Source organism: Numida meleagris, chromosome 18 (genome assembly GCF_002078875.1).
Source record: "Numida meleagris isolate 19003 breed g44 Domestic line chromosome 18, NumMel1.0, whole genome shotgun sequence".
Taxonomy (NCBI): Eukaryota; Metazoa; Chordata; class Aves; order Galliformes; family Numididae; genus Numida; species Numida meleagris.
In genome coordinates, this window is record NC_034426.1 from 1,853,234 (window position 1) to 1,872,748 (window position 19,515).

The window sequence follows — 19,515 nt, forward strand, 5'->3', positions numbered from 1 at the left end:
GTAGCAGAAGTCAGCATCTTCTGTTCTTTCTAGAACAATTACCCCCTGAACAAAGAACACTGATCCTTCCCTATCAAAACACTCAGGCACCTGCCGCAATCAGCGCCCATTGTTCCTAGCATGCCCCGTTCTGCTCAGACCTCGAGGAACAACGCCGCGTTAAAAACCATTACAATTTTTTGCCGTCCTCTTTCTAATTTAACAATGCTCACTTCAAGATTTCCACAAGAGCGTTAAAGGAAACGCATAATAACACTTCATCTACCAATTAATGTAAAGGAAATTAAATCTAAAATGCTGGAGAAATATTCTGATGAGTCTTATGTTTGCTTAACGCCAACTAAAGTTTCCTCGAGGCATTTAATAAGTACATTTATAAGAGCTCACAAAGAAGAGTTCAGAAGTCTCCTTGCTAGTAAAATATGAGCCTTAATTAACCTATAGTTTCACATTTTCTGGATTTCAATAAACCTGTAGGCATTTCAGCATAGCTGAATAAATACCTGCATGAATGCTGCAAGGATTTTCTCTGAAAACTAATTAGCAGTCCTTCCAATAGCTGACTTCAACTAAATCTGTTCGATGAGGGAGCTTCATACTGTAAATCCTGCATGTGAGAGTTACTGCCAGCAGATAACAGATTTCACAGAGAGACATACCAGACAGGACTGTTAACTACTGGTAGAACGACAAACAAGATCTCCAGGTGTAAAACATTCCCAACAGGGACAGACTGCAGCCTAGCTTGTTTGCCAGCACAGGAACACAAGTGACAGCACCGAGATGGCATCCTGCCATCCAAACATAACATTCACATGTGACAATTCAGGATTCCTCTGGGGACATCAGGAGCAAGATACCTTGCTTATGTCTAAAATACATAGCCTTAATACAGCAGAGATTCCATATATATACATATCCAGAAGCTTACTAAATTTACATTGAACTACAGAATGGCATGGGTTGGAAGGGGACCTTGGAGATCATCCGCCGTGGGCATGGCTGCCACCCAGTAGATCAGGCCGCCCAAGGTCCCATCCAACCTGGCCTTGAATGCCTCCAGGGATGGTGCATTCATGGCTTCTCCGAGCAGCCATGCCAGTGCCTCGCCACCCTCCTGGCTTTATATCTTCCTACTTTGTCCAGTACAAAACAGCAGTGGGCCCAATTCTTGACTTGTTCTCATCTGACAAGCAGCTTCACGTCCAAGCAAGAGCCCAGCACAGCAGTGGGATGACAGAGTGAGAAACCAAACCCAACGCGCATGGCCAGCGGCTGCTCTACGAGGGAAGATGTTACAAGCTCAGAGGAAACAAATCATCCCTCAGAACTTATCATCCTCCTCCTTTTTTCAGGATCTTTGCTATTCGTCTTGAAAGAAATGACAGAAAATACTTATCATAAATATTGCATGTAAAAGTTGTGGGTGTGTCTTTTCAAATAAGCTTTATAGTCTGTTTCATTACATATTTTTTTCCTTGCACTTAAATACCAAAGCCACTTGGATTTGCAAGTACCTAAACTGTTCTTGAGACAAAAATGTTCTTGTCTAAGGACCTGTACCACTTCCAAATGTATTAAATTTATATCGAGCAAGATATTTTATTTCCTCTCACGTTTATCCCTCAGGAATTAAGCAGAGTACTCAGATTTATCAGCTAAAAGGAAAACCATTTTCCATGACATTTGTCAACTCAATACCTTCCAAGTCAGTGTATATTTATTTTTAAAAACATAACCTCACAAATAACCTCCATCAGCAGCTTGGCTGATTCCTTCATTGCTTAAGTACCAAGCAGAAAGGTTTCACCTGACAGCAGGCTATGCCAGGGGAATCAAAAAGTGCAAGAAGGCAGCTTTTCTGAAGGCCAGTTCCTACTGTACAAAGCAGAGATATTTACCGTTTGACATACTGAAAAGAAACACAATGAAGAAGGCTTAGGTGAACACAGAAAACAACGCAGGAACACAGCAGCCTTCAATATCTGCTCACACACTGCATCAACTGTCTTGAAGGGTCTCCCAACCTCCCTCAGAAACAGAAAATAACAATAGCATAAAATGAGCAGAAGTACCTTGAACAGGTGTGGCAGTATAGACACTACACAATTTGCTTGCATGGCAGAAGTCCTCTATTATGTCTTATTTTAGTTTTATATACGCTCAAGGCTTAAAAATCATCATGAAAACACTGTTACCAGGTTCTGCAGCTCATTATCAAAATGGAATGCAAGTTAATGTGCTTGTTCTCAAAGTTCTCCCCGTTTCCCTGAGGTCACAGAAGGAGAAGCAGCAAATTCTCAATTTTCTACATTAAGTTTCTCAGCAAAACAATGTTTGGTTTTCACCAACCAACGATGAAGACTCATTCAAAGAACACCAACTATCTCCATTAAACATATACATTTTGGATGAAGAGCCATCAGCATCACTCGAAGCTGGCCTCTTTTTTGTTCCTTTAGACTTCAGTTCTGCAGACAACGAGCCAAACAACCACGCAGGTACATGCCATAAGTAAAATGTCCAAGATCTGATTTTAGTATATAATAAATACACACAGGATATCACTCATCAAAAAAAAAAAACAACAAAAAACATGCCTATTCTTGCTAGAGAAATTACTTCTGCCACACATTTTTCTTTCTTAAAAACAGGAAACACAGCACTGCACAGTCCTGAAGAAAAGAGACCAGCACTTCCAGCCTCAAGCTCTGGAACCCTGGATACTACACATTCACTCATGTGTACACCTGCAGCTCAGCTACCCCCGTAAGACATCCCCAGTGCTGGGCTAGTAGGACATTCTTCTTCCAGATAGGTGATCAGTAACCCAAAAGAGCTCACACTGGTAGCGCTGACATCCTACAAATGAGCTCCTCACACCCATAATGAGTCTTAAGAGTTTTCTCTTGATTAACAGCTGCTCTCTCACAATTCCCTCACCTTGCCCTTGTTCAGAGAGAATCTTAGGTTTCTGTGTACATAGTCTGAAGACAAGAAGGCGTATTTTTAGCACAAAGTTTGCACAGCAGCATAACACGCACCACATTTGTTTGGCCTGACAGTCTCACAGTCAGCCTACGTGAAACTCTTTCCAAGCTCTGGACGTCCATTAATCAGCTCAGCTCCAGCAGCAGTAAGCCACTTTCCCTCCCACTTGGTCAATCTCATCTCATACCAGGACTTGGTAGCAAATGGCACCCGAGAGCCCAACAATAAAGCAACTACAAAGGGGTTAAAACAAAGCAGAGATCCCATAAAATAAAAATCCACTTCTACATACCACGGGCCAACAGCCAAAGTCCTCCCTCCCCTCAGCAGCTAACTGCTCTCCTACCTGTCTGAGGCCCTTCAGTAATTTCTTCCTTTTCCCAAGGTGCTGACAAAGATTGCGATCGTTTTCTCGGTCAGAGCTGTACTGGTGGTGGTGAAGTCTGTTCTTTTTCGGGAGGTATGACAGCCCATTGGTAAGTGCTTCCCGTTTCTTCTTGGCCAGAGGATTCTGTCGCTTCTCCACGCGTTCCTGAGGTTTCAGAGCTACGTCCTTCTGCAGAAGAAAAGAAAAGCAGTGGTTAAGATACAGCTCGGATCTGGTCAGCCTCTTCAAGCAGCAATTTCCAGGTGACCATCTAAGCATTCTTGAGACAATGCTACAGTGACCAGAAAAAGACAGAAGAGCCTTGACTTCAGGTAAACAAGAGTTAACCAAGCACTAAATAAAACGTGATTAAGTGAGTGCACAGATACATACAGCTTTGGATTTCATACCATGAACCTCATAATTCTCAGACGTGTCACGCATCTACTGAGCATGCATTTAGAAGACAGCATATGTTTATAATGTTTGAGTTAACAATTGCTTTTTATTTAAACAAGCCTCGGCCTTTCGCATTTCTTTGTACTTATTTCTTTTGACTTATACTTGACAGGACAAGGCAAGAGCTGACCTAAAGCCAATTAATGTCAATGAATCTCAATTGCCTTCAGTTGATTTTTCCTCAAGCTTGACCTAAACACATTTCCAAATCTCAGGGAAAAAACAGCAAAACAACAACCCCCACGGTTGTATTTGCAAACTTTGAATGTGACCCTTCTTTAAACTCCAGAATCAATGTCTGTCCTGTAACAGAAACACAAGTTCTGATGCTCAGCCCTTCAGTTACTGTATTTTTCTACTGATATCCTGCAACACCATTTTTTGGTTTGTTTTAAATAAGTGCCACTTGAAAACAAGCTTTCCAATGAAACAGAATGAATGGCAGGGGAAGATGGAGGAATCACAATGAGTCCTTGGGAGAAGCTACTGGGAGAATGGACATTACAACACGTTGGGCTTTTAATGAATACTATCAGCTGAATCCCATCTACTCCAGAAACTTCCTGCATAAGAATACAGTACTCCCTCATAATGGACATACTATTTAAATAGTCTAATACTATAAGCATCTCCTACTAACATTCCTGGTAGCTTTGACTGAAAGCTCTCTGCACTGCACCATAAAGCGCTGTGATCTTGTAAGCCTCCATGCTTTTGTTTATCGTCACTTAACATTGTATTTGACAGCAGGACAAGTTGGGAGAAATGAACTGGTCTGCTGGTCCCTGCGTCACATTGAGACTCAAGTTTAGGAGAGTACAATTCCAATTATGCCATACTTAAAAACAAACAAACAAAAATACCTACAAGCAAAAATCAGTTTGCCTTTAATTAAAGAATGCTCCCCAAATGTACAAGAACTTCATAAAATTCATAACTAAAGCCAACAAGATGATTAATTAAACTGAAGCCAGCAAATTCACAAATCTGGTTTTGGATACAAGAAGAATTTTACATGCATTACAGACAGACAGCAGCTCGAAGACTTTCTCTAACTTTCTCAGCCACTCCCCATCACATTTGCACTCTGGATCCTTCACCATTGTATCACAGAGCACATCTCCCTTATGATAATTGCCACTGCACTGCTTTTTTTTCAGCTCAGTATCAAAAAAATCCAGTGCTTTATGAATAGCGCATCATACCAGCACAGGGGTTCAAACACAGTTTGTATTTGTAAACAGAGAGGAAAAAAAAAAAAAAAGGAAAGGGGAGGAACCTTCCAGAAGAAAATAAATATTCTCCTAATGATTAAATGACTTTGTCGGTTTTTTTTTTTCTTTTTTTCCCGCAGCTAAAAATCAAAATGAAACAGTGGCAGGTTTCCAGAAGCTCATAAAACGTCTAATGGGGATAACACTACCATCAAGAAATTACTAGCTGCCATTAGCTTTACAGAGGGTACAAGATGGGTCAAATTTTGCAGAAGACTACGGGCACATCTGCCTTAACCTTCCCTATAAGACTCCCATGTTGTAGCCAACCTCGCCAATAATTTCATCAAGTTTCATGGATTGTCAGATAGACCTGCAGGAAGGTTTGGCTCAGACAAGCACCGGGACACGTGAATCTGCATACATGCCTATGACAAAGATAAGCAACATCAGTGTCACAAATGCTTCCCCTATCTCTATGAAAATGCAGCTTCCAAGCCAGAAGGAACAATCTGCAGAAGTCTCCAAAAAGTAAGGTGCCTGTTATGCTCATGACAAAAGAGAAGAAAGGGAGCTCCACACATACATAGCTTGTCACTCTGCAGATTGTGAATGCGGCCCTTAAATGCACCTTGGCTGATGGGTTTACTATGAAATTTAGACACAAAGACTGGTGTTTAGACAACCGGGATCCTCCAGAACTGCTGGCTGCTTTCCGCCAGCTGACATCGCTGCAGAGAAAATTACAGAGCGCCGTGGGTCAAAACCTCCTATTACTGAACTGTACTGTAGGGCCTCTCATCGCATTCAACAGATACACCATTTGCTGCCTAAAATATATTTATTTGCTTACGCCAAATCCGTATCTGCAGACTGCACTCCAACAGCCCGTGTTAGAGGAATAAAAGCTTGGAGACACATGGGCAGGATGCACTAGAACCAGCTCTAATAGCAGTCACTGCGCTGTCGATCTCGCTCCCGAGAGGCCCCGGACCATTTTGGCACCCTGATGGCACACCGAGTGCACATGGGGCCATGGAGGATGGGCACAGATTCTGCCCCTTGGAAAGAGGCTCAGCAAGGAGGCACTCGGCTGGGAACACGGCCCTGCACAAACCACTTCCCCGCTCTGACCTCTCTCTCTCATCCCATTTCCATCTTTCTGTTGTTGAGACAGGACAATAGCTGTACCACGCCACGTGGTACATTAGCCAGCACAATCTTAATTACGGACTTCAGGCATCGTCATGATTAGAGTAATAAGCTGTAATTACTCTAAGGTGACAGGACTGCACAGACCTTATCTACATAGATAAGAAGATGTAGTAATATTTTATGTCGAGGCATATTTCTAAGCAGCTGCCCATGGAGCTGATTTGAGCTAAGCAGCAGACCCTGTGAACGACGCGTTCTGACTTTAATGTAAGCTTTTCTCCTCTCCTGCCAGCACACAAACCCACACATTGTTAAATAAATCATACAAACATATTAGGCATGGTTTAAAACAACCTTACTCAGAGATATCTTTCATCAGTAAAGTGCCTTAAGTGTATCAGGAAGGTGACTTAAACGTATAAATATGTAATTACAGACAATTCCATAAAAAAGTGCATTAATATTTATGAGTGTACCGTATAATCTAAAAAAAATTCCATTTGTTTTGTTTCTGTTGGGCGCACTCATCAGCCCAACATCATTCTGTGCGCCATCACGGAGAAGAGCTGCCCTGCTAACAGGTCCTGCCACGATATTGGAATCACAGAATTGCTCAGGTTGGAAAAGACCTTAAAGATCATCAAGTCCAACAGCAAACTAACCATACTGGTGAGCGGGAGCACTGCTGAGCCTCTGCCATCATCACAGCTCCCACTAACAGCACCAGTCCCAACCCCAGCCCTGCACTGGTGCAGGAGGAGAAGCAGCTGCTTGGGTACAACAGGTTACTTCTACGACCAGGAGGCCTGAAGGACACACTGCGTTCTTGCTGCGCTTCCAGCAAGCCATGCCTTACTTATTTCAAGAGAGTCCATCTTCCTCCTATCTAAGTGACAGGTTATTAATCAGAAATCAGATCCCCAGTGGCAGCCAAGCAGTTCTTCAGACGGCCTTGATCTCCTCAAGTCATCATTACAGACTGTTTTTCTGATCCTTACTTTCTGAATTCACGCTGAACGTGAGCCCAGGTACTATTATTTTTCTAAAATGGACGTATATTACAGTGTGGGAGTAGAGTAGTAAGTACTTAAACTGTGTCAGGCCACAACTGTATTCCAATTATTTGCTTGTCAGCTTCCTGCTAGTTCACGATAGCTCTGTGTAAGAGCCTAAGAGTTTATGCTTCATCTCAATAATAAAATTAGATATAAAGAAATAAGAGACTTCTCTTCAACACCCCAAATTATTATACAGTCATGAAATGTCAGTGTTCTCTTAAACAACCGGTTTGAAAAACCACCTGGAGCCTACCAGCCTACCCCTGCCCTGTGTGCATGCATTTTCAGCCTGAAATCAAGTACTTTTATCAAATCACATCACAATGAAGGTATGTCTGGAGCCCATCATAGAATCAGAGGACCACAGACTGGCTTGGGTTGGAAGGGACCTTACAGCCCACCCAGTTCCAACCCCTGCATGGGCTGGGTGCCCCCCAGCTCAGGCTGCCCAGGGCCCACCTATGGCCTGGGGCACCCACAGCTCTGGGCAAAAAGGAAGTTGTGGATCTTAGTGTGTTTTCTGTTAAATTTGGGAAGAACTTTTAAAGCCAATGGATGGAAGTGCCTTAAGACTTCAATCCTTCCCTCTCTCCATAATTCCTTACTTCCCTTCTGGCAGTAACGGCAAGATATAAAGGTCTGAAAACAAGGCATTGAGTAGACCCTGCCATCTTTCAAAATCAGAAAATAAAATGTTTATAATAGTCATTTCATTTCCCTCCAGACAAGATAGCCAAACACACTGTGCCTTCTTCTGAATGCACAATTAACTCCTCAAAAGTATTTATCTGAGGGGAAATAAATTACAAACCCTCCTAAAACACCACTGGGGAGGAAGGAAGGCAGGTATAAAGCACGGTGCAAAAGAGAGAAGGACTCGCCAAGTTGGAAATGATGGCATTGTATGACTCCAGGGACTGGTGAGGAGAGCCACGATGTCACCCAGTCTGGGCACAGCAGCCTGGTCACTAATCCCAGCCATTTTTTCAAGTTACGAGACCTCTGCAGAAAGGTTTAATCTTGCTTTGTTTGTTGCCTTTGTTTCCACGAAATTACAATTCATTGCCTCCTGCATCCGACTCAAGTCTGAAAACAAAGTGTTGTGCAAAAGGGGTTGTGCAACAGACTGAAGATGAAACGCCGTAGCAGGCTGCAGGACTGTACGCGGTGCTTACAGATGAAGGCAAAACAATAGAAATGCAAGTTGCTGTCTGCTTGAGATACGTTTTATAAAAGAGCTTCTGTAGCAAGGAGATTGCTTTGATTTTTCATCCCAACATCATTTGTTAACAATATCATTGATAAACAGACGGCGGCTTTTCAGGTGCCGCTGATTTCAACTACACACAAAAAAGCAACATTAAAGGCAAATGGCTGAGGTTATGAAGTCAAGGACCTGGAAGTTATGAAAGGCCAGGATTGAGGCTGCAACCACCACTTGAATTCAGCCCTCCCATACACAGGCGTTACGATACAATCTTTAATTACACGATCGCACGCTATTATTTCCCCCTGCAGAATGGAAGGTGCTTGGTTAATGAGCAGCCACTCAGCATTTTGTTTTTGCCTTTTTGTTCAACATGTGGATGTTTACTCAGGCCCCATTCAAACCCTCCTCTGAATGCACAGTTATTAATTTCCTCAAGGGCTTTTCTGCACAGCCCCTCACTGCAATATCAGATGCTCAGCAAACACCGCCAATACAGACCAAACAGCAGCTTAGCCAGAGGAGCGCGTTTCACTCTTCCCATTTTAGGGGTGGAACGCACAGCCCTGACATGTCTGGGTCAAAACGTCAGCTAATTTTAAGCAGCCACTAGGAAGCGACTGGGATTTGATTTCTCGAAGAACTCGGCCCAACAGAGCACCCACCTGATGAAGGACAGCTTTCATTGATTGCGGCAGCTCCTGGGAGCACCCAGCACTCCTGCAAACCAGGCGTTAGCAAGCGCCAGATAATGTAAGGACACAGATAATGGCTATTTCTAAAATACATCTTTTGATGGCCTCCCTCAATGCGAGATGGAAGCAGAGGTAAATGTAACTAGAACCCACTTGTTAACTCATCTAAGCACAAGGAAAACCTGCTGCAATCCTCACTGTACGCCTGCCAGCTTCGGAAGCAGCTCCTGGACACCAGGCCTAACTGGGTAATGTAAAAGGAGTATTTCACACAGCAAAACAAACAGCCCCGGACAGAAGTTTAACCAGCACATCACACCTTTCCTAAGCATACACAGTTTGGGCCTAGATAATCTTTTCCTCAACAGTTCAACGACACTTCTCACTTCAAATCAGATCCGGGTTGTTCATTTGCGATTAGTTACACAAATGCATAATATTGCTTCTTTGTCTTACCCAAATAACTTTCTCGCATTTAATTAAACCAACCACTTACATGTGTGTCTAAGCCTCACTGCATTCAATGGGATTTTAGCAATGTTAAACATATTCTTACATTCTCAAGTTTTCACCCTGACATGATAAAAAGCATGTTTAAAATGAAGCTCCTGCAGGTATTTGAGTATAGCAGATTAGAACTTACTCCTGCACGCCAACTTTTACAAGAGCAGAACGTAATTACTCAAGTGTTCAAAGCCACCCAGTTCAACCCAACAGCTGCAGCAACGTGCTGAAAAGCAAATGGACAGTCAGATGTGTTTTTCATACAAGTTTGTCACCAGGCATACAGATGCTACACAAAACAGATGTACAGCTAAAAATCACAGGTTACAACACCAGCTGCTGAGCCCAAGAGGCCCCACTGAATCCAAGCTGACCAAAACCGACGTCATACCCAAGTACCATAGCAATTAATTGTCATTTATGTGTTTAATCCACGTCCAACATCCACCGACACGGCACTCACAGCCTCATTCTCACCCCTTATTCCATACAGATAGGCACGGAGAAGCATTTACCCAGCACCCAACACAAAGGTGAATTTGTTCCTTCTGCTAATTGCACGTTTACAGTAACGACTGCATCGCTGTACACAGCACCTTTATTCCATGCAGCCAAGCTACGCACAGCAACGCTTTAATTTGATGCAAAAATGCATTCATTCGTGGGGACAAGCCAGGACTGTGCATGTTTCACACGGATGCCTGTGTCTGAGAATAATACTGAGCTTCAGGTCACGGCAGGGACAGACATTTTTCTCCTTACAGAACGTAGCTTCCATGGTGGAGAGAATCCAACTGAACAGGTATCATGCACCATACTGAGTAATGGCATCTGCAAATGCAAATAATTTCAGTTCAGCTAAGTAACTGAGCAACTCTCCAGTTCTACACTGAAGCTTCTGGTATTTTTTTTCCCCACTTTACATGTTTATTTTTACTTTTTGTTTGGATTTGAAATGAAAAGGGTAATTCATACATCTCAGCAAAGCTCTGCAGCTACTGATTGACGTGCACGTGTCATGTTAGGAGCAAGCTGTGCCTGGAGAGGCTCTGCATTGGGACGCTGCAGAGGAGGTGAGCTTTGCTGCCATGCTACCCTCGAGAGTCAAGCAGACAATCTGATCTCCAAGAGCTGACACAAGAAAAGCACTGAGACAACACGGGTAAAGCCAGCCAGGAGATGGACTGCCATAGTACAGGCAGAGAACTGACACAGAAACACGTTGTGCTCATTGCTGTATTGGAAATGAACAAGATGACAACACAGAAATGAGCAAAGAAAAGAATTAGAAGAACTTCTCCCAGAGTTATAATAAGGTTACAATTACAGAGTTTTTTTTTATGTAAGAATCAATTTAGAAACTCTTTTCCACCTCGTGGGTCAAGAAGTCCAACTACTTCTCTCTACTACTACTCTTCTCTCTCCCAAGCTCCTGCTGCACAATATTCCTCCTGATTCTCTCTCTTGGAAGCCCTTAACTCTACTGCGGTTCTTGGCACGTGGCATACAACCTCACACAAAACACTCACAAAGACATTTAAAAATGAAACGACGGTGATTAGAGAACAAGGAGAGAGAAACAGAAAGAGTGCAGAGAGACAAGTGCATCACTTGAGGTGAGCTTTGTACTACGCTTCACTGGGAAAAGGATCAGAACCTTTGTGCAACGAGAGAAAAAACAACAGCTTAACTTGTCTCCTGCAAATGAAACCTCCTTCTAGCACTCTGGATGAGAAAGATAGAAAAGAACAAAACTTTAGGAGAGGGAGCGATACGTAACCTTTCCATTTGCAGGCTTATTCTGCCCTTAGGAAACAGATAGACTGAAGATAAATTCGATGATCAGAAAACCAGAGGGATTACTTCTTGTAGAGTGCCTATCATTGGCAAATCCCACTCTGCAGCTCAGAAGTAAAGCTTAACATAACAGACCAGATTTATCATTGCCTGTCCTTCTCCCTGCTCACAAAGCAGCTGCAAGTCGTTCCATCTCAAGAGTCCTCATTCACATTCACAGGTGAAATAAATACCAGGATTATTTTGCTGTTCCTTTACAAAGCTATAAACCACCAAATCAAGTGCAGAGAGTCAGGCCCGCTGGAACACTGCCACGTGTATTTTCTGTCTTTACTCTCCCACTTCTGCTAACGCATCAAATCCTTCATTTCAGCTCGTAGCCCGTGGCTGCTCTGAAATCTACCAGGCATCAGCCACAGAAGCACCAGGTGCACTCAGCCATTCCTAGGAGGGCAAGCACGGTTCCTCCCTTCTGTCTCACATGCAGAATGTGTTCAATATGAATACACAGAAAGGGAAAAGCAAGGATGATGGCATCATTCAGTTTTGTTATGGGGCGCAGACCCCGTAAAGCTGCCCCATACACCTGAGAAAACGTCACTTCCAGTTGAGCCAGGCTGAAAATACGGCGCCTTCTGCAAACAGTCAACTTACAGCTACTTTGTGGGTACATCTTTTAAAGGATGCTTCAGTTCTGATGTTCAGAGCAACTCAGTGGCTGGAAAAGCAATTTCTGCAATACTTCTTGTTTATAGCCACCCAGAAGCAACAAATTTAACTTAGCAGGGATGCAGTCAGGAGATCCGCAGCTCCCAAACACAGCATCTCAAGTCAAGAGCTTTCCTAATGCCTCCAGCAAACTTGAGAGGAGCCACAAAAACTGTGAGTGATACCGCATGAGCAATGCTTAGATTCAAAGCACGCTTTATCGTATATCAGGCTGTCTCGACTGAACTTGTAACCATTTCTCCTGTAAAAAGCATCCGAGCTGCTGTCTCTCTGTAAAAATTTGCCTAGAGCGGAAAGCAGATAAAGCTCTGCAATGCATCTCTGGAGAGCTGCGAATATCTTGAAGAGAATTAGAACCTTACCAGGTATCAGCCTGCGCTCAGAAGGAAACCTTTCCTATTGAAGATTTGTTTTCTAAGCTGCTTGTTGGTGCTGGTATCCAAATCTCCCCTGTCTGATCTTATCTCAGCTTGTACCCTGCCAGGCACAGGATTAGAGCTGGCTGGACTGACACTGTGTTATTAACGTGGGTACTTGGGGGAAGCTCAAAATTCCTCATCTTCCACCGCCTCTGCGTGACCCGCAGCAAGTAAGCCGAGCCCCAATCCACAAAGCAAGTATTCAGGGGCCTAAAACTATTTAATTCCCACTGAGTGATTTTCCAAAGGAAATAAACGGCTCTGTGAATTTGGGCCTCTACCATTCCATGCACTGGTGCTCATGTGTAAAATGGAAGTAAGACCACATCCTATTTCATCTGTGCCTCATAATGCTAAATACTTAACGAGGTAAACGGATCGGGCACCGCAGGAACAAAGGGGCCACGCACACGCATGGGAGAAGCCAACGCTGCAAAGGTTCCTTCCAATGGAGGGACCATTCAGCACCCAAACGAGGCACTGAGGGGACACGTGGATGCTCCCAAGGCCACCAGCATGGTGGGGCATGCAGGAGCACATTTCAACACAATTCAGCTGGCATTAAGTCCCCACGCAAGCAATGTTCCTGCGTACAAACCCCAATGGATGCAGGCATTAGGGGCACAGGAGAAGACTGCAGTGAGGAATGAGGGGTATACCACTTAAAAGAAGGAATTTGAGAAAAAGACCATTTTTTCCACTTCCATGTCAGTCTCCCATTTCCTACTCTATTTTGTATCTTGCGTTCCTAAGGCACTCTGTATAAAATATAAGTCCAGGGCAGAAATAAATCCAAACCAACATGCCAAAATGCACTCAAACTCCGTTGTTTTATTATGAGGCAAAAAATGACCTCAAAAACCTGGACTAAACAAACGCCCGAAGTGAAAAAGATGGAATAAATTAAAGGATATAATTATGGCTGGGAAAAGAGGGAAGGAAGGAGGTCGCTCAATAGGATGAAAGACGGATTTGAGAAATGGGAAATGAAAGGAGATGTCAGCTTGAATCAGGCAGGCTGAAAACTGCTGCTGATGTTGACTGACATACTGAGACTTTCCGATTGCAAACTCTTTCTCTAACAAGCTGCAAATTCACCTCTACGCTTTTACTTTGATCTTAATGCAAATGTTTTATAATGGACAGATTTAATGATGTTCAGGTGCTTATTGGTTCTATCGGGCTTGATACGGGAATCAATCTCCCCCTTTAGAAAGCTTGGGTTAATGGCAAAGTTTATTAAACTGCATGCAGTCATTCAGAAAAGATCAATAGAGACATGATTACAGAGCAACCAGAGGATTAAACATGAGATTTATCACAAAATTAAACTGAATTAAATGTTCTCTGATAGCACTTGAAATACTGTCGATACTCTTAACTCATAATCTATGCTTCCTGCGTTTACTTAACAGGCAGCAAGGATGTCCGACTCAAGAAAATGACTATAACGTAAAAAAATAAGCTGCAAAGATTTGCTGAGAGCATTAAACCTCACCTACGAGGCCATTATTTCTTCCTGCTGGAAGAGCAAAAGCATTTTGCTCCTTCGCCCGTTTCCTATTTTGAGATGAGGACGCAGCCCGTGGATGTGCCGCACTCCTGCGCCCACTGCAATCTTTGTCTCATTCAGAACAACACAGCTGGGAATTCCTGCATTTCTCTCATTCTCGATGGCCTCACTAAAACCACTTGCCAGCCTTCCTACTTCCCTGCTCCCCCTACCTGAGCCTGACGCCCTCCCTGGGTTCACAGACTTGAGCCCCCCCCACCAAGGCCGGCACAGCCCGCTGCAAACTTCTCTATGTTCTCCCCCCACAAAAAGCAGCACAGCTGTAAGGATCACAGCCAGAAGCATGGCACTGCTGGCCCAAGAAAGAGAACAAATCCAAAACAAAACGCAGGACAGTGTCACAGAGAGACGCAGAAGCCACATTTCAGATCCTGCTCTTCTGGGACGCGATCCATCCCTGCAACAGAGCTGGAATTTCCCAGACCCCGCTGTGTCCTGAGATCTGCTATCAGAGTCACACGCAGAGATTGCTGCCATCTGCCCTGTAATCATGTGGTTGGCCTGGTTTTGAGGAGCAAAACCTCAACTCTCAGCAGGGAAAAAGGGGGAGGGAAGGGAGGAGAAGGAGCTCATGAGCGCACAAAGGAACCGATGCACAGCAGCAACCATCACCACCTCGACTCCCATAAACTCTGAATGCTTTCCTTTGTATTTCTGTGGTTTTCTGAAATGGTCACAACATGCAAACTCAGCTGAGGAGCTCCTGGGAGAACTAATGTTACGCGCAATGAGCGAGCAGGCCCAGGGATGTCAAGCTTGCAGGGTGCTTTTTTCCTTCCAGGTCTTCAGAAGTAAGTGGTACCCATCATCCCCTCCACCCAAAGCTTAATAAGCCTCGATAATAAATGGGACCATCCAGCAGCAAATAAAGCACCCCAAACAAAAAACACTGAAAAATCCCTCATTGACTATCATGAATCGAATTTTTACTGACTTAGAGGGAGGCTAAGCTGCTTTCTAAACAGACTCAGCTGTCCCCAGCGTACTTTGCAAAATTCAATCCAGTAATCCAATCCCAGATGCATTACGTGAAATCTTATTTCTCCAAGCTCTAGAAAGAACAAGCAAAGGGAAGTCTTTAGGAACATTAATTTGCCAGTAAATACTAACTGAGCCAATCTTGTTTTTCTGGCTCTTTTTTTTTTTGGAGGGGGAAAGAAACAACAAAGCCTGCTGCCGAAGGACTACATCCCTCATAACTTCACTTGTGGATAGAAAAGATACCATGGAACACGTACCCTGAAATTAGCCCAGCATGTGCTGCCCCGATAAACAAATCCTCAGAAACTAGATTAGAGTCGTTCCCAATAGGTTTCCGCTGCAGAAATCACTACCAGTTCTGTCCAGAAAAGGAAAATCTCTGTAATATCTAATAAATGGACCAAAACAGCTAAATGAATAGCAGGGCAATAGCACAGCATGTTCCAGCAGCAACCAATGAAGCTATAGTCAATACACACAGTGGCTGTTAAATTTTACATCAATACCATCCCACAATTAAGTCACTGAATGCCTGAGCAGAATAGCAATGCCCTCGGCGTTGCGGGAGCTCGGAGGCTGCACGTGCGACAACGGGAAGCAGCATTCACCACGGCCCTTCGGCACCAAGGGACAGGCAGGGTTCATCGGTGCCTCCCTGCATTTCGTGGGAAGCTCCACACACGGCACAGCATTAGTAATGCCCGAGTGCTGGCCAGCCCTGACGCTAACCCCGCATGGCAGCTGCTTTGCCGGGAGGGTGAGGGCTGGGCTGGCGGCTGCACGAGACCCTGGAGCCCGGTTCTGCCAGCAGCATGCTGCTGCCCACACGTACCCGCACCGCTGAGCCACGCAGCCCCACTGCCCTTCGAAAGCAGGACTGCCATCTCCACTCAAGTCACTTCCAGGGGGAGCCCCGTCCGTGCTCCTTGTGCCCCATCCCACAGCGGCCAGATCAGCTCTGCTCTGCTCCACTCCCAGGCACGCAGCCAGGTGACACACTGGGACGCAGAGCTCGAGGGGCTTCTGTGGCACCAGAATCTTCTTCCTCAAAAAGCTGCCGCTGTGCTTTATTAATTTAATGGCTGGGATAATAAATTTGTCAGGAATGACAAAGAAATTCCCCAGAAGCTGGAGCGTTCAAGTGTCATTGAAACTACCTCTATTTAGCAAATAGATGAATGCCTTGCACTGAAGACAGCAGCGTGATGAAGCACCTGTCACGGCCTCACCGTCTCAGCCCTCAGTAACACAGGTAGCTCTCATGGCTCTTTTCTTACAGATGTAAAGATGATCTCGCTGTGAAAGCAGAACAGCAACTGAAAACCCAGTTGATGAAGTGGCTGATAGACCGCAGCCGTCCCTGCAGCCTTCTGCTCTCGTTGAGTCACCCACGCTTCAGTTTCATAACCAAATTCATTGAAATCTCACAGCCAACAGACAGATTTGTTTTCTCGACTTATTGACATTAAGATATGTAAGATGATGTGTGTATTTATCATATGGTGGGAGTGGTTTTTAGAGGTCGTCTTCGTATCTTTGCTTTTTGGAGTACGGTGTGCTAGAACAGAGAACACACGGGGAAGCAGCACACCAACTTCTGCTCCCCGGCTCTGGCAGCTGGAAACCTGTGTCAAACATACCCAGGAGGACACAGTGGAAATGGAAAAGCCGAGGGAAAATAGGAATGGCAGAGATCAGAGAGCTTGCTGTCCGACGGCAGAAGATATCAAAGACAAAACTTGATCCATCAGGGAGGAAAAAAAAGAAGCGGTCAATAAGAGTTCTTCAAAACAAGAAATGGAAGCAAGAAGGAATCAGTAGGAGATCACTTGTACAGAGCGAGACTGCGCTTCAGTTTTTGAGACCTTCTCTGCAATGCCAAAGGGAAAAAGAAAGGAAATAGCAAGTGGGGCAGACATCAGCCCGCCTGCATCCAGGAGACATGCAAGCGCAGTTAGTGTAACCTACAGCAGCAGAGAACCTGCTCTAAGTAAATGAAGCACTTCTGCACAGAAGAAAATGAAGTGTAGGATGCTGAAGTGGAAGCCACAGCCTCCTACATGACCACCATTAAGTCCACACGCAGCTCACAGCTCATCAGCAGAAAGCTTAGGGCTGCGTGAGACGTTCTCTGCAATTCTTCCACTGTGGATCTTTGCTGTGTAGATCAATACGCTGACTGGGAAACCTGGCCTGCCCACTGACAGCATAAAGTCGTGAAGTTTCCAAGCAAGGCACGGCGGTGGAGGAGGAGGACAGGGAGGGGAGGCCCCTCCCAGCTGGGTGCAAGCACACGGTACCATTTGGGAGGCAACTTTATGTGCTCTTAGTAGTAGATTAATGAATGTAATTACCTAACATTGTGGCTGCGAATGCCGCAAAACTGTAATTTATAGCATGCTGTAAAGTTCTAATGTGTTTTTATGTCCATAAGCTGCTTAACCATAATCTAATGCATTTGTACACGAACACCCTCCTAAGTGGCTCTCAGCTAAGCAGCAAACACTAGTCCCCCTTGTCTGTGTGCTTCTGCTTTATGTCTTGATAAACCAACCTTTCATGTTGGGCATCTGAGGAGAAGCAGCTGCTAATGACACGAATAATTTCAGACCCAGTGGTAAGAGCTTCCTTCCTTACTGGATGAAACAGCCCCCAGCTGGCCAAGGCTGCACACTGATGAAGAAGCACCAATCTCCTACAGGGTGGAAACAGAGCAGTGACGACGTCACTGGTGAAAGAGTGGACCCTTGGCCAGGTGGAAAGCCAGAACTGAGCCCAGCAAGTGGGAGCACAGGTGGGCTTTCAGATCCCATCCGTCCCCCGGCCGAGCTCTGCAGCCAGGTGGTAACGCCATCCACCTGCAGCCATTTCCACCCCAGCACTGCCTCTCCTCCTGCAGGAGCTGCTGCTGCCCAGACACTGCCCACTTGGCATCACCTCCGCTGGACAGGGGAGACAGGGGTGGGCTCCCGAAGCACGCGCTTCTTGTTGCCACTAACTCATTTAGGCAAACCATTTAACTTCTTTATGCCCTTGCTTAACCATCTGTAAAATGGGACTAATAATAAACCTCGGAGGGATTTAGTAAGGCTTAATTAAATGGTTTGTAAAGTGCTTTGAGATCCTCAGGAGAAATGTGCTGTGCAAGTGCAAATTATTATTATTGTTACAGTGCTTTCTACTTCCAACACAGTTAAATATTAATGATCCAGTCCTCCTAATGCCCAGTGATACAACTGCCCGGAACAGCCATTTTCTTAACGAAAAAGACACAGGAACTAGTGGCAGGACATTTCCTTCTTGCTAAGTAGTGTGGAACAGCAGATAAGGGTAAGTATTGTACTACATATTCACCTGAGGATGTGGATCCCCAGTACCTGAGTTGTATGTGCACAGAGTCAAACTGTATCGCCGGTTCCCATCATCGAATCGCACAGTGTTCATACTGCACCGCACCAGAAAGTCATTCACAGAAAGTCACTGTCATGGCTAACACAAAATGAACACTTCCCCCGGTTACAGATGTGCCCTCCCGCAGAGATCACGGCCTGAGCGACGGGACTGAGTTCCATCTTGTCAGAAAGAACATCATCCTGTTAATAAGAGCGCTGTGGCTCGGGGGTGGGGGAGGGGTTACATGTTGGGTTTTCAATAAGATGTCTATTGTGATCCAGCAGAAACGATCTGCGAACTGCCTGCAGGCAGAGAAACAAATCAGCCGCAATCCCTCCTCTTTTGTCAGCATCTTCCAGGCCAACCTCAAAAAGAGAAATGAGAAAACTGGACTTATGACTTCAGGTCATACGAGTTGTGCGGATGTGACCTAGTTTGCAATGGATTGCTGCTTGCTTCCCCTTGCAGCCCATTTACTCGCACGTCAAACCGCCATCGCAGGTACGGCCAGTCTGTTCCCAAACAACGAATTCTTACCTTTTTGCAACGCATGACACGGGTTCTGCGTTGTGGCTTAACCAGGCAAGCAGCTAAACACCACAGTGCCCTCCTCTCACTCCCCCGACGGAGAGAACTGCAAACCAAATACGAGGGTTGCTCCGAAAGTAATGCCTCCGGCCCGGGCATGCTCCTATCGCTCAGTAACAACCAACATATCCAAGTGCCATTAACACTGTCTCGGTAAAAACCAGGACATTCTGATCCAAGAGAACCCCAAATCACCGCTGACTGCCAAAGCATTTTCCCAATATTCCTAATACTGAGTTAGGATACAGAAGCACATATTAGAAAACCAATCAAGCATCAAGGAAAGAAGCAGGGCCAAGGTATCAGAATTACCCATGCAACCTCACATGGTCTCCCCTTTGGAACAGCAGTACAGTACAATTTTTAATTATATGGCAGTTATTTT

The 19,515-nt window shown here is 44.8% G+C and overlaps 1 protein-coding gene across 6 annotated transcripts in view; it reads right to left on the reverse strand.

The window, feature by feature from the left end:
• AUTS2 (AUTS2, activator of transcription and developmental regulator) overlaps positions 1-19,515 on the reverse strand; it is a 670,249-nt gene that overhangs the window by 508,341 nt on the left and 142,393 nt on the right. For all 6 annotated transcript variants that reach the window (XM_021416123.1, XM_021416122.1, XM_021416128.1 and 3 more), the window contains exon 2: positions 3,338-3,547. In XM_021416123.1, coding sequence (XP_021271798.1) covers positions 3,338-3,547 — 210 coding nt within the window. The remainder of the gene's footprint in view (positions 1-3,337; positions 3,548-19,515) is intronic.